The following is a 25,214-nucleotide window of genomic DNA, read 5'->3' as shown; positions in this document are numbered from 1 at the left end:
TGCTCAGTAACAACATTCTGAAGTGTAGTTTTTATTTACACTGCGAGTAACAACATTCTGAAGTAGAGTTTATATTTACACTGGTCAGTAACAACATTCAGAAGTAGAGTTTATATTTACACTGCTCAGTAACAACATTCTGAAGTGTAGTTTTTATTTACACAACTCAGTAACAAACTTTCTGAAGTATAGTTTTTATTTACACTGCTCAGTAACAACATTCTGAAGTATAGTTTTTATTTACACAGCTCAGTAACAACATTCTGAAGTATAGTTTATAGTAACAACATTCTGAAGTATAGTTTTTATTTACACTGCTCAGTAACAACATTCTGAAGTGTAGTTTTTATTTACACTGCTCAGTAACAACATTCTGAAGTATAGTTTTTATTTACACTGCTCAGTAACAACATTCTGAAGTATAGTTTTTATTTACACTGCTCAGTAACAACATTCTGAAGTGTAGTTTTTATTTACACTGCTCAGTAACAACATTCTGAAGTGTAGTTTTTATTTACACTGCTCAGTAACAACATACTAAAGTATACAGTTAGTATATGAAGAGGTAACAGTCACCATGTGTTGATTCTCCTAAAGAGAAATATAATCAACATTCAACTTATTTGTAGCTTCAATGGACAGTGCTGTACACGCAGAAAGGAAACATCGTGGTGCAGTAGGGTACAATGTGTGAGATATACACAGCCTGAACACATGCTGATGGGTCGCAATAATATGTAGAATCCCCATGTTTTTACCAGTTTCCATGATAAAAACATGATGAGAATATGGAGATGTGGACACTGTAATGGAAAACAGGCTTGATACAGACACGATGAGGACCATAACAACTCTAATGTCACACCTGCCTCCCCTACGTCTGTCTGTCTGTCTGTCTGTCTGTCTGTCTGTCTGTCTGTCTGTCTGTCTGTCTGTCTGTCTGTCTGTCTGTCTTGTCTGTCTGTCTGTCTGTCTGTCTGTCTCCCATCATTAAACAGAGAGAGAGAGAGGGGCTTTGTCCTCCTCTCATGTGGGGAAGCTGTTGATTTTATGGACCACAGTGATTCTTATCAACCATCAGCACAAAACAGAACAACCAGATGGCCCCTTTAAGCAAGCTTCTACTGTGTGTTAGTCAATCTTACAAAAAAGGGGCCGTGTGTGTGTGTGTGTGTGTGTGTGTGTGTGTGTGTGTGTGTGTGTGTGTGTGTGTGTGTGTGTGTGTGTGTGTGTGTGTGTGTGTGTGTGTGTGTGTGTGTGTGTGTGTGTGTGTGTGTGTGTGTGTGTGTGTGTGTGTGTGTGTGTGTGTGTGTATAAACATAGTCACTATATACACTGTGAAAGATATTGGGCTCCCTGTGTAAACAGCCTCTGTGTCTTCCTGCTTGAGTGCCTTAAACATATGCAGCCAGCAGCTCTTCTCCTCTCCTCAGGGACCAGCAGACGAGCCCACAGCGTGTGAGGAGCCCAGATAACCCCCTGCGACCACAAGGCTCGCTTTCTGTAGCCCCACACACACACACACACACTATAGCCACACCACGCCAAGTCATCCATACATCCTAACGCCTATGGCTTAAACTAGATATAAAATGCATCCACCAATGTGAGTCTAATCCATAGGTTTAACAGACTTAACGTACAGATGATACACCCTCCATGCCTTGAGCCCTGCTATATCATTAGGATAACAGAGAGGGATTGATGTTTGATTAGTTCTGGCTGCCTGTCTTTAATCATAATGGGGTCGTTGGCTTAGGCCTGTCACGCAGAGCAACAGGGATGGATGAAGGAGTATGGGCTATATGTCAATATGAGCTTCTGATACGACAACGTGCAGCTTGGGATTCTGGTTGTGGACTTTGTTAGTGGAGGCTGAGGACTGGCTAGACACCTCCTCGATGGCTTCAGGTTCAGACTGCACCAACAACAGTGGCGCGTATTAAGGACACATCCTGAGGTTCCCTTCCCTCCACACACAGGCCCGGGTCAAATATGTATCTCTCCATATTCCCTAGACGTCCTCCTAGGTGCGCTTGATTTAGCTTTGAGTTTGAACGTTTGGGGACTATTCCATTGGTTCCATGGGTTCAGTGCAGCTCTTTTTAAATCATTTGACATACTATAATTGACCCAGGTTTGCTCTACACAAGATATATATTTAACTAATAGAACCATATTCATTCAGGTGGGTCACTAAAAACAAACAAAGTCTATTTTTCAAATATTCTACAATGTGGTAACTGTAATGTTAAGCATCCCCCTTCCTGTCTCCCACTGCTCACAACCAGGAATGTAAAAGGGAGACAGATGTATACCTCTTATCCAGAGAGACACTTCACAAACTAAACAACATATTTACATAGAAAGCTTTAAAACGACATATAAAAGCAGTAAATTGGGCCTAGAGCGGGCAGAGAGCAGGTACTGTAGTCACTTAGCTAGCGTCACTTAGCTAGCAGGTACTGTAGTCACTTAGCTAGCAGATACTGTAGTCACTTAGCTAGCAGATACTGTAGTCACTTAGCTAGCGTCACTTAGCTAGCAGGTACTGTAGTCACTTAGCTAGCAGGTACTGTAGTCACTTAGCTAACAGGTACTGTAGCCACTTAGTTAGCAGGTACTGTAGCCACTTAGTTAGCAGGTACTGTAGTCACTTAGCTAGCAGGTACTGTAGTCACTTAGTTAGCAGGTACTGTAGTCACTTAGCTAGCAGGTACTGTAGTCACTTAGCTTGCAGGTACTGTAGTCACTTAGTTAGCAGGTACTGTAGCCACTTAGTTAGCAGGTACTGTAGTCACTTAGCTAGCAGGTACTGTAGTCACTTAGCTTGCAGGTACTGTAGTCACTTAGCTTGCAGGTACTGTAGTCACTTAGCTAGCAGGTACTGTAGTCACTTAGCTAGCAGGTACTGTAGTCACTTAGCTAGCAGGTACTGTAGTCACTTAGCTAGCGACACTTAGCTAGCAGGTACTGTAGTCATTTAGCTAGATCTGTGCCCTGCAGGCCAGGTGGTTATGTCCTCTAGGAAGAGTCTTAGAGTAAAATAATGGCCCATTTTATATCCTGGGCGTGTGCCAGCTTAGCTTAACCATCAGCATTGCATCAATCTGCCATTTTCTACTGTATCCATATTGGTTTTATCGGAGTAATTCAGCCATGTACTATAAAATATATGTACACATGCTGCTATTGTTAGGATGGGGCCAGAGGGAGAGAGACAGAGAAAGGGGGGAGGGAGAGAGAGACAGAGAGCGGGAGAGAGACAGAGGGAGAGAGAGGGAGAGAGGAGAGAGACATAGAGGAGAGAGAGGGACAGAGGGAGAGACAGAGAGAGGGGGAGGGAGAGAGAGAGAAAGACCGAGGGAGAGAGCGGGAGAGAGACAGAGAGAAAGAGGGGGGAGGAAGAGAGAGGGACAGAGAGAGAGAGAAAGAGAGAGAGAGAGAGAGAGAGAGAGAGAGAGAGAGGACCAACAGAACTCTCTGGCTGGCTCTATGCCCAGATCTGGTTGGCCTGGACAGCTGTAAAATGTAGCACACTACTTCTATTAATCTGACCTGCCAATCACATCCAACCAACAGGGTCTCAGAGGAGTAACCAACCCACTCTACACACGATAACACACACACACACAGAGAGAGAGAGAGAGAGACAGAGAGCGAAATAAAGAAGTGGGAGAGAGATAAGAGAGAGAGAGAAAAAAAGTGGGAGCGAGCGAGAGAGAGAACAAAATAAGAACCTAGCGGTCAAACAGGGAAATGGTTCCAATTGTTTTTCCACCATTCATTTTCCTATAGGGGATTTTAGAAACACTTCGAATCAGGGCTGTGTTTCCTGTAGGCTTTACCCTGGTGGTGACGTTTTGAGAACCATGTAAATCTCTCACGGACAAGGAGACTTTGGAGGAATTTTGAATGGCAACCTGCTTGCCCTCTACAAGGACACAACACAATAACGTACACATTTATAAATACATTTCTCTTAAAGTTTTGCATGCACATGCAGTATATAGAAATACAGGTAGATAATCATGGAGTATGTAGAAATACAGGTAGATAATCATGGAGTATGTACAAATACAGGTAGATAATCATGGAGTATGTAGAAATACAGGTAGATAATCATGGAGTATGTAGAAATACAGGTAGATAATCATGGAGTATGTAGAAATACAGGTAGATAATCATGGAGTATGTAGAAATACAGGTAGATAATCATGGAGTTTGTAGCCCTATTGGAAAATTGTCCACATCCAGTGTGACAGTCATTGAGTTGGTTGAGGTTAACATGGTTATAGCTGCAGGTGAAGGACAGGACAGTGAGATGATCCATTTACACTGAAGGAGATGCTCAGTCTCCATTTGGTCTCTCCTTTTCTGTGAAGTAAACAAGTATTTGTGCAACGACTAGAACGTGAGAGCCACTAGTACATGCTGCTAGTTGGGAGCTGCTAGTTGGGAGGGCTGAGGCTTCTTATTCTGGATCACATTAGTTGGTCTGATCAAAATGCTGCTAGACTGCGCCTGGACTGTGCCGGTCACAGAGGAATGGTTTGGTGTAAGCATTTGGAAGATACAATGAACACCTGTACCTGCACAACTTCTTTTGGTGCAGTAGTTGTATTGTTGAGTCTGAATAGAACGGGTCATTTTACGGATTCAAAACATTTAAAAGAAGCGTTCCTGATTTCCTAAACATATCTATTATATAGTCAACCTTTTTTGCCATCATGATTGTGAGTTAGAAACAAGCCCTCATTCAAGGGGAAATACATGTTTGATAAGGCAGAATCAAAAAAAAGATCACGGATCGAAAACCGTTTAATAAAGAACACGTGAAGATATGAAAAGTCCCTCCCTCCTTGCCCTTCTAAATGTCCTCGAACAAGAGCAAGGAGTCAGTCACTCTAGCCAAACGGCTCCCCTGAACTCACACGTCCTCTTAATAGAAGGAATAGACAGAACTCAGACAAGCTGACACTGGAGACATTCCATCATAGCTGTGTTTCCACACACCCGGCGTCCACATCCATCCCAAACTCATCGAGGCACAGTCACACTCCAGGTTCCCATGAAGAAGGCCATGCATGCATCCAACTCAATCATCAAGTTTGCAGACGACACTACAGTGGTAGGCTTGATTACCAACAACGACGAGACGGCCTACAGGGAGGAGGTGAGGGCCCTCGGAGTGTGGTGCCAGGAAAATAACCTCGCACTCAATGTCAACAAAACAAACGAGATGATCGTGTTGAGGGAGCAGCCCCCTATCCACATCGACGGGACAGTAGTGGAGAGGGTGGAGAGTTTTAAGTTCCTGGGCGTACACATCACGGACAAACTGAAATGGTCCACCCACACAGACAGCGTGGTGAAGGCAGCGCAGCAGCGCCTCTTCAACCTCAGGAGGCTGAAGAAATTCGGCTTGTCACCAAAAACACTCAAACTTTTACAGATGCACAATTGAGAGCATCCTGTCGGGCTGTATCACCGCCTGGTACGGCAGCTGCTCCGCCCATAACCGGAAGGCTCTCCAGAGGGTAGTGAGGTCTGCACAACGCATCACCGGGGGCAAACTACCTGCCCTCCATGACACCTACACCACCTGATGTCACAGGAAGGCCAAAATGATCATCAAGGACAGCAACCACCCGAGCCACTTCCTGTTCACCCTGCTGTCATCCAGAAGGCGAGGTCAGTACAGGTGCATCAAAGCTGAGAACGAGAGACTGAAAAACAGCTTCTATCTCAAGGCCATCAGACAGTTAAACAGCCATCACTAACATTGAGTGGCTGCTGCCAACATACTGACACAACTCAAGCTACTTTAATAATGGGAAAATTGATGTAATCAATTTATCACTTGCCACTTTATATTATTTATATTAGATCATGTTTACATAACCTACATTATTCATCTCATATGTATATACTGTACGCCATACCATCTACTGCATCTTGCCATCTTGATGTAATTAGATGTATCACTAGCCACTTTAAACAATGCCACTTTGTATCACTAGCCACCTTAAACAATGCTGCTTTATATGTTTTCATACCCTACAATACTCATCTCATATGTATATACTGTACTCTATACCATCTACTGCATCTTGCCTATGCCGTTCGGCCATCACTCATTTATATATTTTTATGTACATATTCGTATTCATTCCTTAACACTTGTGTATACAAAGTAGTTGTTGTGGAATTGGTAGATTACTTGTTAGATATTACTGCATGGTCGGAACTAGAAGCACAAGCATTTCACTACACTTGCATTAACACCTGCTAACCATGTATATGGACCAATGACACCTGCTAACCATGTGTATGGACCAATGACACCTGCTAACCATGTGTATGGACCAATGACACCTGCTAACCATGTGTATGGACCAATGACACCTGCTAACCATGTGTATGGACCAATGACACCTGCTAACCATGTGTATGGACCAATGACATCTGCTAACCATGTGTATGGACCATTAACACCTGCTAACCATGTGTATGGACCATTAACATCTGCTAACCATGTGTATGGGACCAATAACATCTGCTAACCATGTGTATGGGACCAATAACATCTGCTAACCATGTGTATGGACCATTAACATCTGCTAACCATGTGTATGGACCAATAACATCTGCTAACCATGTGTATGGACCATTAACACCTGCTAACCATGTGTACGGACCATTAACACCTGCTAACCATGTGTATGGACCATTAACATCTGCTAACCATGTGTACGGACCATTAACACCTGCTAACCATGTGTATGGACCATTAACACCTGCTAACCATGTGTATGGACCATTAACATCTGCTAACCATGTGTACGGACCATTAACACCTGCTAACCATGTGACCATTAACACCTGCTAACCATGTGTATGTGACAAATACATTTGTTTTGAAGAATCATCCTGTTTCACATGACTTAACATTCCTGAAAGCAGTCAGAGTGGCAGCCCCCACTCCCCAAACCCCAGAACACAACAATAGTGTCCAACCCCACTAACAGCGTGGGAGGGAGCAGACAGACATAACCTGTTCGTCAAGTGCAGGCGCCATGGAAACGCTCTCATGGTTTGTTGGTGGAAGCCCTGTTAGCTGTTGGAATGCGTCGTTAGACCTTTTTGTTGGGTTCGTACAATACAAACCACATTCCCATGACTATTCTCTTAACTCTCTCTCAAATAACTTTTGTACTTTTGTGAAGGTTACAGGTGGTCATCTTGTGTTTTATTTATTTATTTAAATTCCTGAAAAATACATCAGCAACTTTTTAATGAATTCCTTTATTATAAAGGCCTGCTGTGTGTGCGTGTGGCTGATAAATCCTCTCCTCATTGCTTTGCGGTCCATTTAACCAAGACACATACACACAGTATTGTACCAGTGCAGTGGGTTTCTGTTCAGCCCAGCCCACCTGCCGTTAGCTTATTGTTGAGCGGTGCCTCTGAAGAGCACAATGAGACCACTGTCAGAGGAACAGAGGGGCAGAGGAGAGAGGGACGGAGCTGGGGGCAGAGGAGAGAGGGATGGAGGAGAGAGGGATGGAGCTGGGGGCAGAGGAGAGGGATGGAGGAGAGAGGGATGGAGGAGAGAGGGACGGAGCTGGGGGCAGAGGAGAGAGGGACGGAGCTGGGGGCAGAGGAGAGAGGGATGGAGCTGGGGGCAGAGGAGAGGGATGGAGGAGAGAGGGATGGAGGAGAGAGGGACAGAGCTGGGGGCAGAGGAGAGGGATGGAGGAGAGAGGGACGGAGCTGGGGGCAGAGGAGAGGGATGGAGGAGAGAGGGATGGCACTGGGGGCAGAGGAGAGGGATGGAGGAGAGAGGGATGGAGGAGAGAGGGACAGAGCTGGGGGCAGAGGAGAGGGATGGAGGAGAGAGGGACGGAGCTGGGGGCAGAGGAGAGGGATGGAGGAGAGAGGGACGGAGCTGGGGGCAGAGGAGAGGGATGGAGGAGAGAGGGATGGAGCTGGGGGCAGAGCATGGAGGGATGGAGGAGAGAGGGATGGCACTGGGGGCAGAGGAGAGGGATGGAGGAGAGAGGGATGGCACGGGGCAGAGGAGAGGGATGGAGGAGAGAGGGATGGAGGAGAGAGGGATGGCGCTGGGGGCAGAGGAGAGGGATGGAGGAGAGAGGGATGGAGCTGGGGGCAGAGGAGAGAGGGATGAGGAGAGAGGGATGGAGGAGAGAGGGATGGAGGAGAGAGAGATGGAGGAGAGAGGGATGGAGGAGAGAGGGATGGAGCTGGGGGCAGAGGAGAGAAGGATGAGGAGAGAGGGATGGAGGAGAGAGAGATGGAGGAGAGAGAGATGGAGCTGGAAAAGAGGAGAGAGGGATGGTGCTAGGTTCAGATAGGAGAGAGGGATGGAGCTAAGAACAGAGAAGAGAGGGATGGAGGAGAGAGGGATGGAGCTAAGAACAGAGAAGAGAGGGATGGAGGAGAGAGGGATGGAGCTAAGAACAGAGAAGAGAGGGATGGAGGAGAGAGGGATGGAGCTAAGAACAGAGAAGAGAGGGACGGTGCTAGGGACAGAAAGGAGAGAGGGATGGAATAGAGAGGGATGGGGCTAGGAACAGAGGAGAGAGGGATGGAGGAGAGAGTCCTCCTCCTCATTATATGTATTCTTATCACCCATTTAGCCACTACAGGGACCTCGTTTTGAGCCGCTGTAATGCAGACATTTCCTCCTGACTTCTCTAAAACTTGGTCAAAGTGGGAAGCCATTAGAGGGCCTACTGAATAAAGCAAACAAGTCATTCTATTATGACTGTTATTCCCCCAGGATCCATTCATCCAGCTCTGTTCTGTTCTGTTATTCCCCCATGTTCCATTCATCCAGATCTGTTCTGTTCTGTTATTCCCCCAGGATCCATTCATCCAGCTCTGTTCTGTTCTGTTATTCCCCCAGGATCCATTCATCCAGCTCTGTTCTGTTCTGTTATTCCCCCAGGATCCATTCATCCAGCTCTGTTCTGTTCTGTTATTCCCCCAGGATCCATTCATCCAGCTCTGTTCTGTTCTGTTATTCCCCCATGTTCCATTCATCCAGCTCTGTTCTGTTATTCCCCCAGGATCCATTCATCCAGCTCTGTTCTGTTCTGTTATTCCCCCAGGATCCATTCATCCAGCTCTGTTCTGTTATTCCCCCAGGTTCCATTCATCCAGCTCTGTTCTGTTCTGTTATTCCCCCAGGATCCATTCATTCAGCTCTATTCTGTTATTCCCCCAGGTTCCATTCATCCAGCTCTGTTCTGTTATTCCCCCAGGTTCCATTCATCCAGCTCTATTCTGTTATTCCCCCAGGATCCATTCATCCAGCTCTGTTCTGTTATTCCCCCAGGTTCCATTCATCCAGCTCTGTTCTGTTATTCCCCCAGGTTCCATTCATCCAGCTCTGTTCTGTTATTCCCCCAGGATCCATTCATCCAGCTCTGTTCTGTTCTGTTATTCCCCCAGGATCCATTCATCCAGCTCTGTTCTGTACTGTTATTCCCCCAGGATCTATTCAATCTATTCATCCAGCTCTGTTCTGTTATTCCCCCAGAATCCATTCATCCAGCTCTGTTCTGTTCTGTTATTCCCCCAGGATCTATTCAATCTATTCATCCAGCTCTGTTCTGTTATTCCCCCAGAATCCATTCATCCAGCTCTGTTCTGTTCTGTTATTCCCCCAGGATCCATTCATCCAGCTCTGTTCTGTTCTGTTATTCCCCCAGGTTCCATTCATCCAGCTCTGTTATGATCTGTTATTCCCCCAGGATCCATTCATCCAGCTCTGTTCTGTTATTCCCCCAGGATCCATTCATCCAGCTCTGTTCTGTTCTGTTATTCCCCAAGGATCCATTCATCCAGCTCTGTTCTGTTATTCCCCCAGGATCCATTCATCCAGCTCTGTTCTGTTCTGTTATTCCCCCAGGATCCATTCATCCAGCTCTGTTCTGTTCTGTTATTCCCCCAGGATCCATTCATCCAGCTCTGTTCTGTTATTCCCTCAGGATCCATTCATCCAGCTCTGTTCTGTTTTGTTATTCCCCCAGGATCCATTCATCCAGCTCTGTTCTGTTATTCCCCCAGGATCCATTCATCCAGCTCTATTCTGTTATTCCCCCAGGATCCATTCATCCAGCTCTGTTCTGTTATTCCCCCAGGATCCATTCATCCAGCTCTGTTCTGTTATTCCCCCAGGATCCATTCATCCAGCTCTGTTCTGTTCTGTTATTCCCCCAGGATCCATTCATCCAGCTCTGTTCTGTTATTCCCCCAGGATCCATTCATCCAGCTCTATTCTGTTATTCCCCCAGGTTCCATTCATCCAGCTCTGTTCTGTACTGTTATTCCCCCAGGATCCATTCATCCAGCTCTGTTCTGTACTGTTATTCCCCCAGGATCCATTCATCCAGCTCTGTTCTGTTCTGTTATTCCCCCAGGATCCATTCATCCAGCTCTGTTCTGTTATTCCCCCAGGATCCATTCATCCAGCTCTATTCTGTTATTCCCCCAGGTTCCATTCATCCAGCTCTGTTCTGTACTGTTATTCCCCCAGGATCTATTCAATCTATTCATCCAGCTCTGTTCTGTTCTGTTATTCCCCCAGGATCCATTCATCCAGCTCTGTTCTGTACTGTTATTCCCCCAGGATCCATTCATCCAGCTCTGTTCTGTACTGTTATTCCCCCAGGATCCATTCATCCAGCTCTGTTCTGTACTGTTATTCCCCCAGGATCCATTCATCCAGCTCTATTCTGTTCTGTTATTCCCCCAGGTTCCATTCATCCAGCTCTGTTCTGTACTGTTATTCCCCCAGGATCCATTCATCCAGCTCTGTTCTGTACTGTTATTCCCCCAGGATCCATTCATCCAGCTCTGTTCTGTTCTGTTATTCCCCCAGGATCCATTCATCCAGCTCTGTTCTGTACTGTTATTCCCCCAGGATCCATTCATCCAGCTCTGTTCTGTTCTGTTATTCCCCCAGGATCCATTCATCCAGCTCTGTTCTGTACTGTTATTCCCCCAGGTTCCATTCATCCAGCTCTATTCTGTTCTGTTATTCCCCCAGGATCCATTCATCCAGCTCTGTTCTGTACTGTTATTCCCCCAGGATCCATTCAACCAGCTCTGTTCTGTTCTGTTATTCCCCCAGGATCCATTCATCCAGCTCTGTTCTGTACTGTTATTCCCCCAGGTTCCATTCATCCAGCTCTATTCTGTTCTGTTATTCCCCCAGGATCCATTCATCCAGCTCTGTTCTGTTCTGTTATTCCCCCAGGATCCATTCATCCAGCTCTGTTCTGTTATTCCCCCAGGATCCATTCATCCAGTTCTGTTCTGTTTCACTGACCGATGTAAATAATGGATGATATATCATTGAACCTGACACCTGTAGGGAAATCAGGTGAACCATATACCCTAGTTTATTTAGTAGCATGATGGTTAAACACAGTTACTCAGAATTAGCTGAAAGGTATTTCCGTTTCAGAGAGACAAGGTGATGTAGGCTGATAGGGTTGATGTACACTTTATACAAGAACTGGATTCAAACCTGCCTTCGCTCAATAATACTGTAGCTAGATATATAATAGGTATAAAGATATTAACTATTACATGTAAACAACATTTTAGCTTATATATTTCCCCTTTGTGTTCAGTACTATATCTGTCAGAATTGGAACGTGGTCGGTTGATATCCACTGAAATAACCTGGCTCCAACGCACACAGTCAACCAGAGGAAGACCACAGCTTTGGTGACGACACACCAAGTTCTCTGTTTTTTATTTTCATGTTCTTCTACAGTGGAACAGAGGGCATAGAAATATAGAAGGGAATTATAGTGAAACAGTATTGGACCAGAATAGAACCACCCCTCTTCCACTGCGTTTCCTGCTAGCGGAGTTCACAGCACCTCTCAGGCTGACAATCTACACACAACAACGGCGACATAGAAAAAAAATGATCTAGAATGATATTTCTTGAATTATATATTTCTGTGAACGGGGATACCGAGTTTATTAAACAACATTTTTAAAAAGCACCACAGTGAGGTAAACAAGGCATCACCATTAGATACCAGAAAGAGGGAACGTTGACAATAAACAAAACATCAGTCAACGTTAAAACAACAGAATCCCGTGAGGGTGGACTCCTGTAGCTTAAATGTTGCCCGTCCTGTCATTTCATAACAAATAATATGTGTTATTGTTTTTAACAGAAGGATGGAACAACCACGTTGGGGGGCATATAAACCCTGGATTGCTGATGCTATGTATTGGCCAATGAGAGGCTTTGAAGCCAGTGGTCGGCCATATTGCCACTCCCCAGTAAGATCAGTCCTCCATAGGAATGAGTGGAATTCTACAGTAATTAAATGTAAAGGACTAAATTACATGTATTTAAGTATTTTTTGTTGTAGTGAGGACAGTAACATTAGTACTCTAAAAATGATACTTTAAGGACTTAAAAAAATATATTTTTACATATTAAATTGTCATGTTTAGCTCAAATAATCTAATTTCAAAGTTTGCATTAAGGTGTCTGTAACAGAATACACGTGTCAAAATGAATGTAGACATTAATACATACTTTTCTATAGCTTTCAACATCTATTTTTAATTTTTTTTTTTTTACAATGGAGGAATACCAAGATGGCTGGGTGGTGGCTTCAATACAGCGCCCCCTGTCAGTCATCCAGAGTTTATACACATCATTGGGCCAGACACTAGCCGAAGAGCTCACTCACGCTCTCTCTCACACACACACACACACACACACACACACACACACACACACACACACACACACACACACACACACACACACACACACACACACACACACACACACACACACACACACACACACACACACACACACACACACACACACACACACACACAGAGCGAGCTGTCAGGTTGGAGCTGCTAAACGACACTTCCAGATATTATAGAGGGTTACTGTGTGTGTGTGTGTGTATTTAGGCGACTATGGGGTTCACCTGCTGATGCTATGTAACAAAACAAGCTTTCCTTGGTTCCAGAATGAAAGAATTCTCCTCAGAATTACACTGTCCTCTTTCAGCTGAACATAAAAACGAAATATAATAGTCATTCATAAACGCAAAATAGTAGAAAAACAACAACAGCCAGATCCATCACTTTAGATTGAAACATGTCCTCTTCTTTAAGTATATATAGATTTCTCTCTAAACAACCATATGTCCACATAATAATACAATGGCAGTGAATTGTTTGATAATCTAAATATTGTTTTACTCTTAAAGAAACTTCAATGAAGAGATGACATAATATAAACACAATGACTTTGAATGAGCGACCCAGGTAATACCATGTTTACAACATAGGTTTAGCTTACAGGTGAATGAATGAGCGACCCAGGTCATACCATGTTTACAACATAGGTGTAGCTTACAGGTGAATGAATGAGCGACCCAGGTCATACCATGTTTACAACATAGGTGTAGCTTACAGGTGAATGAATGAGCGACCCAGGTCATACCATGTTTACAACATAGGTGTAGCTTACAGGTGAATGAATGAGCGACCCAGGTCATACCATGTTTACAACATAGGTTTAGCCTACAGGTGAATGAATGAGCGACCCAGGTAATACCATGTTTACAACATAGATGTAGCTTACAGGTGAATGAATGAGCGACCCAGGTCATACCATGTTTACAACATAGGTGTAGCTTACAGGTGAATGAATGAGCGACCCAGGTAATACCATGTTTACAACATAGGTGTAGCTTACAGGTGAATGAATGAGCGACCCAGGTCATACCATGTTTACAACATAGGTGTAGCTTACAGGTGAATGAATGAGCGACCCAGGTCATACCATGTTTACAACATAGGTGTAGCTTACAGGTGAATGAATGAGCGACCCAGGTCATACCATGTTTACAACATAGGTGTAGCTTACAGGTGAATGAATGAGCGACCCAGGTCATACCATGTTTACTACATAGGTGTAGCTTACAGGTGAATGAATGATACAACACTTAAATTATTGTCAACCTTCTTCGCTTCCGACTGAACCTCTCTTGTTCATTGAGTGTTGGATAGATATTTTAGCTTTAAAGTGGAGAACATTTAGCTTAATAAACAACTGAATCAGAGCTCCATCTACATAAACGTACTAATAGAAGACCACAAATAGAAGTGTTGAGTAAAATAAAGGATAGTCCTATACAGTATAATCGAGGTGAGGAGGAAGCTGGGTTGTGAACTGAGTGGGTACTGTATAATAGTGTGTTTATATAGCTGGTGCTGGACTGTGTGTGTGTACTTCTTTGACCTTTGACCTGTGTTATATTGACCTTCATATAAGAGTATTAGGCTACGTCCCGATTCTCCACACTTCTCCCGAAATGTGCACTTGCATACTCCTCAGCATGGATTTAAAAGCATAGGATTGGTGTAAACATTGGCTGGAGAGAGTTTGCACCATTGATCAATTTATGATCCGAAATGAGCAAGTGCTCACTTTGGCAGAAAGGTGGAGAATCGGGATGCTGTGCACAGCCTTAGATCAGCAAAGAGTGCCTTTTCTAACGGCCAGAGGGATGGCTAGCTAGGTGAAAACAGAGTGACTCCATCAGAGATCATCATCCACCACGTACATTAACGTCACTTTCAAAGTGAGTATAAACCATGTGACTTAGCTTCCTGCGTCCCAGCCAACCAGGTGGCTGGTCTCATCAAGTCAACAAAACCAATCAGCTAGCTGCACCAGTGGGTTGGCCTCTGCCACCTGTCAATCACACAGTTAAACCTATCACAGAGCTTCTGAATACTTTAGTCCAGAGAGAGAGAAAGATTGCTGTGGCTGCCCAGTTGGAGAGAGAGAGAGAGAGATGTAGAGAGAGAGAGAGAGAGATGTAGAGACAGAGAGAGATTTAGAGAGAGAGATGTAGAGATGTAGAGAGAGATGTAGAGAGAGAGAGATGTAGAGAGAGAGATGTAGAGAGAGAGAGATGTAGAGAGAGAGAGATGTAGAGAGAGAGAGATGTAGAGAGAGAGAGATGTAGAGACAGAGAGATGTAGAGAGAGAGAGATGTAGAGACAGAGAGATGTAGAGAGAGAGAGATGTAGAGACAGAGAGATGTAGAGAGAGAGAGATGTAGAGAGAGAGAGATGTAGAGACAGAGAGATGTAGAGAGAGAGAGATGTAGAGACAGAGAGATGTAGAGAGAGAGAGAGATGTAGGTACAGCGAGAGAGAGGGAGAGAGAGAGAGATTAATGTAGAGGGAGAGAGATTAATGTAGAGGGAGAGAGAGAGAGATGTAGAGGGAGAGAGAGAGAGATGTAGAGGGAGAGAGAGAGAGATGTAGAGGGAGAGAGATGGAGAGAGAGAGAGATGTAGAGGGAGAGAGATGGCGAGAGAGAGAGATGTAGAGGGAGAGAGAGAGATGTAGAGGGAGAGAGATGGAGAGAGAGAGATGTAGAGGGAGAGAGATGTAGAGGAAGAGAGAGATGTAGAGGGAGAGAGAGAGAGATGTAGAGGGAGAGAGAGTGAGATGTAGAGGGAGAGAGATGGAGAGAGAGAGAGAGAGAGATGTAGAGGGAGAGAGAGAGAGATGGAGAGAGAGAGAGATGTAGAGGGAGAGAGATGGAGAGAGAGAGAGATGTAGAGAGAGAGAGAGAGAGATGTAGAGGGAGAGAGATGGAGAGAGAGATGTAGAGGGAGAGAGAGAGATGGAGAGAGAGAGAGAGAGATGTAGAGGGAGAGAGAGATGGAGAGAGAGAGAGATGTAGAGGGAGAGAGATGTAGAGGGAGAGAGAGTGAGATGTAGAGGGAGAGAGAAAGAGATGGAGAGAGAGAGAGATGTAGAGGGAGAGAGATGTAGAGGAAGAGAGAGTGAGTGCAGTAGTGCTAAAGGAAAGATATTGGAGTGCTATATATTCCCACAGCCTTTTCCCAACTCTAGGTGTAACAGCACAGGGCCCAGTGGGCAGGTCTAGGCTGGCCCGGCCACAGCATGGTGTTTCTACCACTACTTTACCATTACTTCTCCCAGCGACCTGGAAGGTCAACACAGGACAGAGTAGCGTGAGAGAGATGTTAACCCCACCCCAACACAAGATCATCCTCTGAGACTGCCTTTACAAGTGCTCATTCACCTCACTCAATGTTGGTATTGAGCAGACCCTCCATCTTTTAGGTCACCTAGGGGCGTTGGTAAAGTATAGCGCCCGTAAACAAAACGTTAGTTCATATTCCTGATGGAAGATGGGGTGTAGAGGAGGGTCGCTTGTATGTGGCCCCGCTTTACAGCTGGACTAGCTGTCGGCTGCTTGGTTGTTTCAGCCCAAAGCATGTCTGAGAGCTGTAACATTGGAGTTGTTATTGGTTTCAAAACACCAAGAAGAATAGATACTGAGAAACAACAACATTAAAGAAAATGTTTAAAAAAAACACAAACAAAAACTTTTTGGTTGCAAGTAAATATCATGTGACCAAAACCCTCATTGTAAATAACTATATTTAAATGTGAGCTGCTGGCTTTCTGTTGATCGATACTCCCTGAAAGAAGATGTCCCTTAATACCTTCAGTAAACTGGAGAGATAGACAGACAGATAGCTAGACAGACAGAGACAGACAGATGGAGGGATAGATAGACAGACAGACAGACAGATGGGACAGACAGACAGACAGACAGACAGACAGACAGACAGACGGAACAGACAGACAGACGGGACAGACAGACAGACGGGACAGATAGATAGATAGATAGATGATAGATAGATAGATAGATAGATAGATAGACAGATAAAGATAGATAGGAAGGATAGATGGAGGGATAGATAGATATACATTACATTTGAGACAGAAAACTGTGTTGTCCTGTGTTGCTGTGTGTTGAATTGCTTTGTTGTGGTGTGGGGCTTGTTGCTGCTGGCAATGTTAGTCTGTTCAGCGCCCTGACTGGGTATTTGTATTTGTTTTGGAATTGATCCATTTTCCCCCAGCAGGGGGTGCTATCAACCCCTCCCGAGTCCAGACACAAGATCCATTCTCTGGGGTGAGGACAGGGGAGAGAGGGAGTAGAGATCCAGACTGTACAGGATAGAACAGAGAGAAAGGGAGTGAGGAAAGAAGGATATTTCCTCTCCTCTCTTTTCATTCTCCCAAAGATAAAACAAAATGGCCGGTCTTCTCTGAAAAAAGAAGAAGTTGTTCATGGACAAAGGGAGCCTCTTTTCTGGTCCCTTCTGACCTGACGAACGTTCCTTTAAAAATAAATCTGAGATGCTTTTTCAAAACATAGAAAGAAGAGAGTCAACAAACTCAACATATAAAAAGCAGAGTTATTTTGGTGTTGTCGTCATCTTTAGAGCTGGAGCTGCGTGTTGGTTGTTGTTTCCGAGGTTGGAAGTGGGAGGGAGCTACAGTTAACTTGGGATTTACTCAGGACAGTAGTAGGCTCCACCCTGTTGGTTCTGATAGGCGGTCGGGTTAGGGAGGGGTCGGTTTGGAATGGAGTAGACCGATAATTGGTTTTGGAGTGACGTTAACACATGCATAGGAAGGGAACAGAAAGGAACACCCCTGATTTCCATGGCGAAGGGCAGGCAGCAACCCTCAGCGGTTGGTCGGTTACTTGGTTGGTTCAGTCAGTAAATCAGTCAGTAAATCTCTGGCAGGCTTTCTTCCATCGGCAGGCGGTGCACCACATGTCCCTGTTCTCCATCCCATACACTTTACGACACTTCTTACCCTCGCCACGGGACTTACGGCTGGAGAGGGGCGAGACGAGGATATGGTCAAATACGGTTGTTATCTTTGACTTGGTTTATAACAATAGACAAAACAACATCCAAAATTGTTGATTTAGTTTATGCAAGTGAAGAAAACATGAATAATGGTAATCTGATCATTTGCTTAATTCCTAAACAAGACATGGTTGCTCTCTCTAAATTTGAAGTCACAAGAAAACCTAAGTTCAGAGGTCATCAGTGAAAGGTCAGCCAGGAGAGGTCATCAGTACCTGAGTGAGCCAGTGGCTCTGGGAGGGGAGGAGAGAACTGCTATGGTGGGGGGCTGCTGCTCCCCAAAGCTCTGAGTCCGACTGTGAGTGGGAGAGACCTGGAGGAAGACAAACACAACAAGAGCAGAACTTTCATTTAGATACAGACACAAAAAAACAACTGTTATGCTTGAGAGGCTGTATTGTTGTGTGTGATGTGTGTAGGGGTACGAGGTAGGTAGTTAAGGTAATTGAGGTAATATGTAAAGTCCCAGTCAAAAGTTTGGACACACCTAATAATTCAAGTTTTTTAAAATAATTTTTACTATTTTCTACATTGTAGCTTCATGAGGTAGTCACCTGGAATGCATTTCAATAAACAGGTGGGCCTTGTTAAAAGTTCATTTGTGGAATTTCTTTCCTCCTTAATGCATTTGAGCCAATCAGTTGTGTTGTGACAAGGTAGGGTGGGTATACAGAAAATAGCCCTATTTGGTAAAATACCAAGTCCATATTATGTCAAAAACAGCTCAAATAAGCAAAGAGAAACGACAGTCCATCATTACTTTAAGACATGAAGGCCAGTCAATACGGAACATTTCTAGAGCTTTGAAAGTTTCTTCAAGTGCAGTCGCAAAAATCATCAAGCGCTATGATGAAACTGGCTCTCATGAGGACCGCCACAGGAAAGGAAGACCCAGAGTTACCTCTGCTACAGAGGATACATTCATTAGAGTTAATACCCTCGGAAATTGCAGCCCAAATAAATGCTTCAAGTAACAGATACATCAACATCAACTGTTCAGAGGAGACTGTGTGAATCAGGCCTTCATGGTCAAATTGCTGCAAAGAAACCACTACTAAAGGTACACCAATAATAAGAAGAGACTTGCTCGGGCCAAGAAACACGAGCAATGGACATTAGACCGGTGGAAATCTGTCCTTTGGTCTGATAAGTCCAAATTTGACATTTTTGGTTCCAACTGCCGTGTCTTTGTGAGACGCAGAGTAGGTGAATGGATTATCTCAGCATGTGTGGTTCCCACCGTGAAGCATGGAGGAGGAGGATGGTGTGGGGGTGATTTGCTGTTGATACAATCCCATCTGGTTTGCGCTTAGTGGGACTACAGTGCCTTGCAAAAGTATTCATCCTCCTTGGCGTTTTTCCTATTTTGTTGCATTACAACCTGTAATTTGAATAGATTTTTATTTGGATTTCATGTAATGGACACACAAAATAGTCCAAATTGGTGAAGTGAAATTAAAAAAATAACTTGTTTAAAAAAAATAAAAAAAACGGAAAAGTGGTGCGTGCGTATGTATTAATCCCCTTTACTATGAAGCACCTAAATAAGATCTGGTGCCACCAATTACCTTCAGAAGTCACATAATTAGTTAAATAAAGTCCATATGTGTGCAATCTAAGTGTCACATGATCTGCCACATGATCTCAATATATATCCACCTGTTCTGAAAGGCCCCTGAGCCTGCAACACCACTAAGTAAGGGGCACCACCAAGCATAGGTGTTTATTTTGTCCAGGTGGGAAAGGGCAGTGTGGAGGGCAATAGAGATTGCGTCATCTGTGGATCTGTTGGGGCGTTTATACTCACAGCGGTGCCAGTGAAGGTGACAGGAGGTGACTGCCAGGAGATGCTGAAGTTGGAGCTGCTGCTGGGGGTGAAGGAGGTGGAGGCAGCAGAGCCTGGGCCTGACCCAGTGGAGGGGATGGTGACTGGAGATGTGGCCTGGAAAGGGACAGCAACAAGTCACGAGGCAGTCACACCTTTAAAGACCAGTGTACACACACACACACACACACACACACACACACACACACACACACACACACACACACACACACACACACACACACACACACACACACACACACACACGATAAATAAAGTCAGTCAATCAATTCATTAACCAACAAATCAAATCAACCAAACAATAAGAGTCAATCAAGCACTTAATCAATGAAAATGTATCTGTACAGTGTCTTTAGCAAATACTGGAAGCACTTTGACACTTCCTGCTTAAAACCCAAATACTGGAAGCACTTTGACACCTGCTTAAAACCCAAATACCGGAAGCACTTTGACACCTCCTGCTTAAAACCCAAATACTGGAAGCACTATGACACCTCCTGCTTAAAACCCAAATACCGGAAGCACTTTGACACCTCCTGCTTAAAACCCAAATACTGGAAGCACTTTGACACTTCCTGCTTAAAACCCAAATACTGGAAGCACTTTGACACCTCCTGCTTAAAACCCAATTACTGGAAGCACTTTGACACCTCCTGCTTAAAACCCAAATACTGGAAGCACTTTGACACCTCCTGCTTAAAACCCAAATACTGGAAGCACTTTGACACCTCCTGCTTAAAACCCAAATACTGGAAGCACTTTGACACCTCCTGCTTAAAACCCAAATACTGGAAGCCCTTTGACACCTCCTGCTTAAAACCCAAATACTGGAAGCACTTTGACACCTCCTGCTTAAAACCCAATTACTGGAAGCACTTTTCTACTTAAGCTATCAGTAGGCGTGGCCAGTAGTTTTGTGGGTGTCTCTCTGACCTGGTAGGCGTGGTCAGTGTGGATGAGGTAGAGGGCACTGGGGGCGGAGCGACTGAGGGGCGTGGTGTTTGAGTGGGCGTGGCTGTGGTTCTCCTTGTTCCCACTGGACCCGTTGCTGCCCTCTGCGGGGGGTCGTCTGTGGCGGTCATTGGAGGGAGGGACGGGGGAGAGCACGGAGGGGGAGATGGGGGACAGGCTGCTCAGACCGTCAGCCACTGAGTCTGTGTTGAGTTTGATCTCTGAGAAGTAGAAATCCTCCTCTCCGTCACTGCAGTCAGAGTCACAGTTCCGCCTGGGAGAGAGGGAGGGGTTACAATTAGGGCTTAATATCAGCATGGCGTTGGATTGGATGAGCCCTTCTCTTGTCATTACAGAGAAATTAGGATTGGACCAGATCGCTGATCTATGTGATACCATTGTTCTGTTCAGTCCTCATTCATCCCTGGCCTGTCACGCTGAGCCAAAATGAGGAAATGTTACCGTGGTGATAATCCCACCGGATTTAATCTGCTGTTGTTCATTGACAATCTCAGTGAAAGGCCATCGAGAGGAGAGGCCTCTGTTATCTCTCGCTGGAGGGGGTCAAAAGTTGGATGGGTGTGTGTGTGTGTGTGTGTGTGTGTGTGTGTGTGTGTGTGTGTGTGTGTGTGTGTGTGTTACCCCAGGTGAACGGTCCGGATGTGTCTCTGTATCCCAGCAGCAGAGCTCAGAACCTTCCCACAGTTCTTCCACAGACACTTGAACATCACCTTCATGGAGTTCTGGACATTACACACAGGAGAGAGAGAACAACGTTGAACACCAGCCAAGTCATCCTTTTCTCACATCAAATATGCGACGAGCGCGTGCACACACCTCTGCTCTGTACCATTTCTCACACAACCTGTCCTCTGTAATTACAGCATGGTCCTCTGAGGCCAATTGCGTCCGAGCAGCAAGTCAGTCAGTCATTTGTGCATATATTTTACGTATGGGTGGTCCTGGGAATCGAACCCACGACAAAGGACTGAGCTACAAAGGAACACATGACCAGATGGGGTGTGTGTGTGTCCAGTTGAAAGCCTTCTGAGGACAGACGTGTCTTAATTCTCTGATCACTCGTCAGAGTTCGTTCCGTTTCAAGTTTTGTCACGTGCACAAGTACAGTGAAATGGCTTTCTTGAAAGCGCTTTCCCAACAATGCAGTAATCAATATAAGTAGTACTTTAAAAAGTGAAGTACAACAGAAACACCTTTATGATTGGGGTTCATGTGGTCCCTGGTCAGTCCTTTATGATGGGGGTCATGTGGTCCCTGGTCAGTCCTTTATGATGGGGGTCATGTGGCCCCTGGTCAGTCCTTTATGATGGGGGTCATGTGGTCCCTGGTCAGTCCTTTATGATGGGGGTCATGTGGTCCCTGGTCAGTCCTTTATGATGGGTCCATGTGGTCCCTGGTCAGTCCTTTATGATGGGGGTCATGTGGCCCCTGGTCAGTCCTTTATGATGGGGGTCATATGGCCCCTGGTCAGTCCTTTATGATGGGTCCATGTGGCCCCTGGTCAGTCCTTTATGATGGGTCCATGTGGTCCCTGGTCAGTCCTTTATGATGGGGTCATGTGGCCCCTGGTCAGTCCTTTATGATGGGTCCATGTGGCCCCTGGTCAGTCCTTTATGATGGGGGTCATGTGGTCCCTGGTCAGTCCTTTATGATGGGGGTCATGTGGTCCCTGGTCAGTCCTTTATGATGGGGGTCATGTGGCCCCTGGTCAGTCCTTTATGATGGGGGTCATGTGGTCCCTGGTCAGTCCTTTATGATGGGTCCATGTGGCCCCTGGTCAGTCCTTTATGATGGGTCCATGTGGCCCCTGGTCAGTCCTTTATGATGGGGGTCATGTGGTCCCTCGTCAGTCCTTTATGATAGGGGTCATGTGGCCCCTGGTCAGTCCTTTATGATGGGGGTCATGTGGTCCCTCGTCAGTCCTTTATGATGGGGGTCATGTGGTCCCTGGTCAGTCCTTTATGATGGGGGTCCATGTGGTCCCTGGTCAGTCCTTTATGATGGGGGTCATGTGGTCCCTGGTCAGTCCTTTATGATGGGGGTCATGTGGTCCCTCGTCAGTCCTTTATGATGGGGGTCATGTGGCCCCTGGTCAGTCCTTTATGATGGGGGTCATATGGCCCCTGGTCAGTCCTTTATGATGGGGGTCATCTATTTGCCCATTGTTCAGGGCAGTCCTTTAAATTTACATTATTAGTCATTTAGCAAACGCTCTTATCCAGAGTGACTCACAGAAGCAATTAGGGTTAAGTGCCTTGCTCAAGGGCACATAGACAGATTGTTCACCTAGTCGGCTTAGGGATTACTGGCCCAACGCTCTGAACTGCTAGGCTACCTGCCACCCTACTTATAGCAGATGATGTTTTGGTCCTTGGGTAACAAAGCCCTGTGAAGCCCCCATACCAGCTGCACAAAGTTCATTAAAAAAGTGTGGAGAACGAACAGCATTGTATTTTGGCTCAGAGGAGGAAGAGAAGAGCAACACTAGGCTCTGGATGGCCTGGGAACCAGGAAGAGAAGAGCGGGACTAAGCTCTGGTTGGCCTGGGAACCAGGAAGAGAAGAGCAACACTAGGCTCTGGTTGGCCTGGGAACCAGGAAGAGAAGAGGAGGACTCGGCTCTGGTTGGCCTGGGAACCAGGAAGAGAAGAGCGGGACTAAGCTCTGGTTGGCCTGAGAACCAGGAAGAGAAAAGCAGGACTAGGCTCTGGTTGGCCTGAGAACCAGGAAGAGAAGAGGAGGACTCGGCTCTGGTTGGCCTGGGAACCAGGAAGAGAAGAGGAGGACTCGGCTCTGGTTGGCCTGGGAACCAGGAAGAGAAGAGCAGCACTAGGCTCTGGTTGGCCTGGGAACCAGGAAGAGAAGAGCAGCACTAGGCTCTGGTTGGCCTGGGAACCAGGAAGAGAAGAGCAGCACTAGGCTCTGGTTGGCCTGGGAACCAGGAAGAGAAGAGCAGCACTAGGCTCTGGTTGGCCTGGGAACCAGGAAGAGAAGAGCAGCACTAGGCTCTGGTTGGCCTGGGAACCAGGAAGAGAATAGCAGCACTAGGCTCTGGTTGGCCTGGGAACCAGGAAGAGAAGAGCAGCACTAGGCTCTGGTTGGCCTGGGAACCAGGAAGAGAAGAGCAGCACTAGGCTCTGGTTGGCCTGTGAACCATGAACACTGGCAACTTATTTTAGAAACCAATATGGGTCAGAGTCTCTGAAGTGATTTATTACCAACACTAGATTTGAAAAGTGGAACTTAAAAATGTATCAAACAATATTTTAGCAGCGTTTACACAGGCAGCATAATTCTGATATTTTTTCTCTCAGTATCTCTCCCTCTCTACCATTTTCTCTCTCTCTTTGTCTGTCTCCATCTCTCCCTATATCCCACTTCAACCCCCCCCCCCCCCTCCCCAGTGATATCCTATTGATCTGATGGGAGAAAAGACCTGCTGCATAATCTTCATGTTTTCCAGTGAAGATATTAAAATAATTTATTTCAATTATACCAGGTGACCTTATGTGTGGCTGTAACGTAATTAAGCAGGATAAATGACTGGAAATGCATCTGGGGTGTGTGTGGGGGGGGTTGACAGAATTGACAGTTACACAACAGACCAGAGTCCATGCTTCACAATCCAATCATTCTGCTCCCCTGATAAGAAAGAGGGACAACATGAATAAATAAATGAATGAATGAATGAGCGTTCGGTTAATCTGAGTGGCCACGACATGTGTCCGCCCTACTTGTTTTCATGCCCTTCTTGTTTCTAAGCATGGTGTTTGTGCCATGTTGTGGTCCAGAGACGGCATCAGGCATCGCCACGTGTGAGGATCAGTCACTTTCACACTTTCACGCTGTGTCCCAAATTCTACCTCAGTCAGCATATGACTTGGAGTTCAGAAAGGAGAAGGTATTACATTAGCTAGCTAGCAACATGTATAAAACAAGTGCAGGACCTGCCTTCTTTTGGGACATCCCACTTGTCTTGCCAAGATCATTGATACTACAGTACAACTACTTCTTAAATCAATCTACTACCATTTCAAAATAAACAGCCTGAGTCAGTGTTCAGGGCAGCAGGTAGCCTGGTGGTTAGAGTGTAGGGACGGCAGGTAGCCTAGTGGTTAGAGTGTAGGGGAGGCAGGTAGCCTAGTGGTTAGAGTGTAGGGACGGCAGGTAGCCTAGTGGTTAGAGTGTAGGGATGGCAGGTAGCCTAGTGGTTAGAGTGTAGGGACGGCAGGTAGCCTAGTGGTTAGAGTGTAGGGACGGCAGGTAGCCTAGTGGTTAGAGTGTAGGGACGGCAGGTAGCCTAGTGGTTAGAGTGTAGGGATGGCAGGTAGCCTAGTGGTTAGAGTGTAGGGGCGGCAGGTAGCCTAGTGGTTAGAGTGTAGGGACGGCAGGTAGCCTAGTGGTTAGAGTGTAGGGACGGCAGGTAGCCTAGTGGTTAGAGTGTAGGGACGGCAGGTAGCCTGGTGGTTAGAGTGTAGGGACGGCAGGTAGCCTAGTGGTTAGAGTGTAGGGACGGCAGGTAGCCTAGTGGTTAGAGTGTAGGGACGGCAGGTAGACTAGTGGTTAGAGTGTAGGGACGGC

General features: G+C 45.7%; 1 protein-coding gene across 1 annotated transcript in view; it reads right to left on the bottom strand.

The window, feature by feature from the left end:
- Positions 1-16,912: 16,912 nt before the first annotated feature.
- LOC115175374 (zinc finger protein 704) overlaps positions 16,913-25,214 on the bottom strand; it is a 70,636-nt gene continuing 62,334 nt past the window's right edge. The window contains exons 5-9 of the mRNA XM_029734600.1: positions 21,256-21,356; positions 20,596-20,887; positions 19,624-19,758; positions 18,032-18,129; positions 16,913-17,780 (exon numbers count right to left, since the gene is read on the bottom strand). Of these exons, the coding sequence (XP_029590460.1) occupies positions 17,666-17,780; positions 18,032-18,129; positions 19,624-19,758; positions 20,596-20,887; positions 21,256-21,356 (741 nt within the window). The 3' untranslated portion in view covers positions 16,913-17,665. The remainder of the gene's footprint in view (positions 17,781-18,031; positions 18,130-19,623; positions 19,759-20,595; positions 20,888-21,255; positions 21,357-25,214) is intronic.

This window comes from Salmo trutta, chromosome 36, assembly GCF_901001165.1.
Source record: "Salmo trutta chromosome 36, fSalTru1.1, whole genome shotgun sequence".
NCBI lineage: Eukaryota > Metazoa > Chordata > Actinopteri > Salmoniformes > Salmonidae > Salmo > Salmo trutta.
Note: the sequence above shows the minus strand (reverse complement) of the source record. Positions and strands in the feature narration are given on the sequence as shown.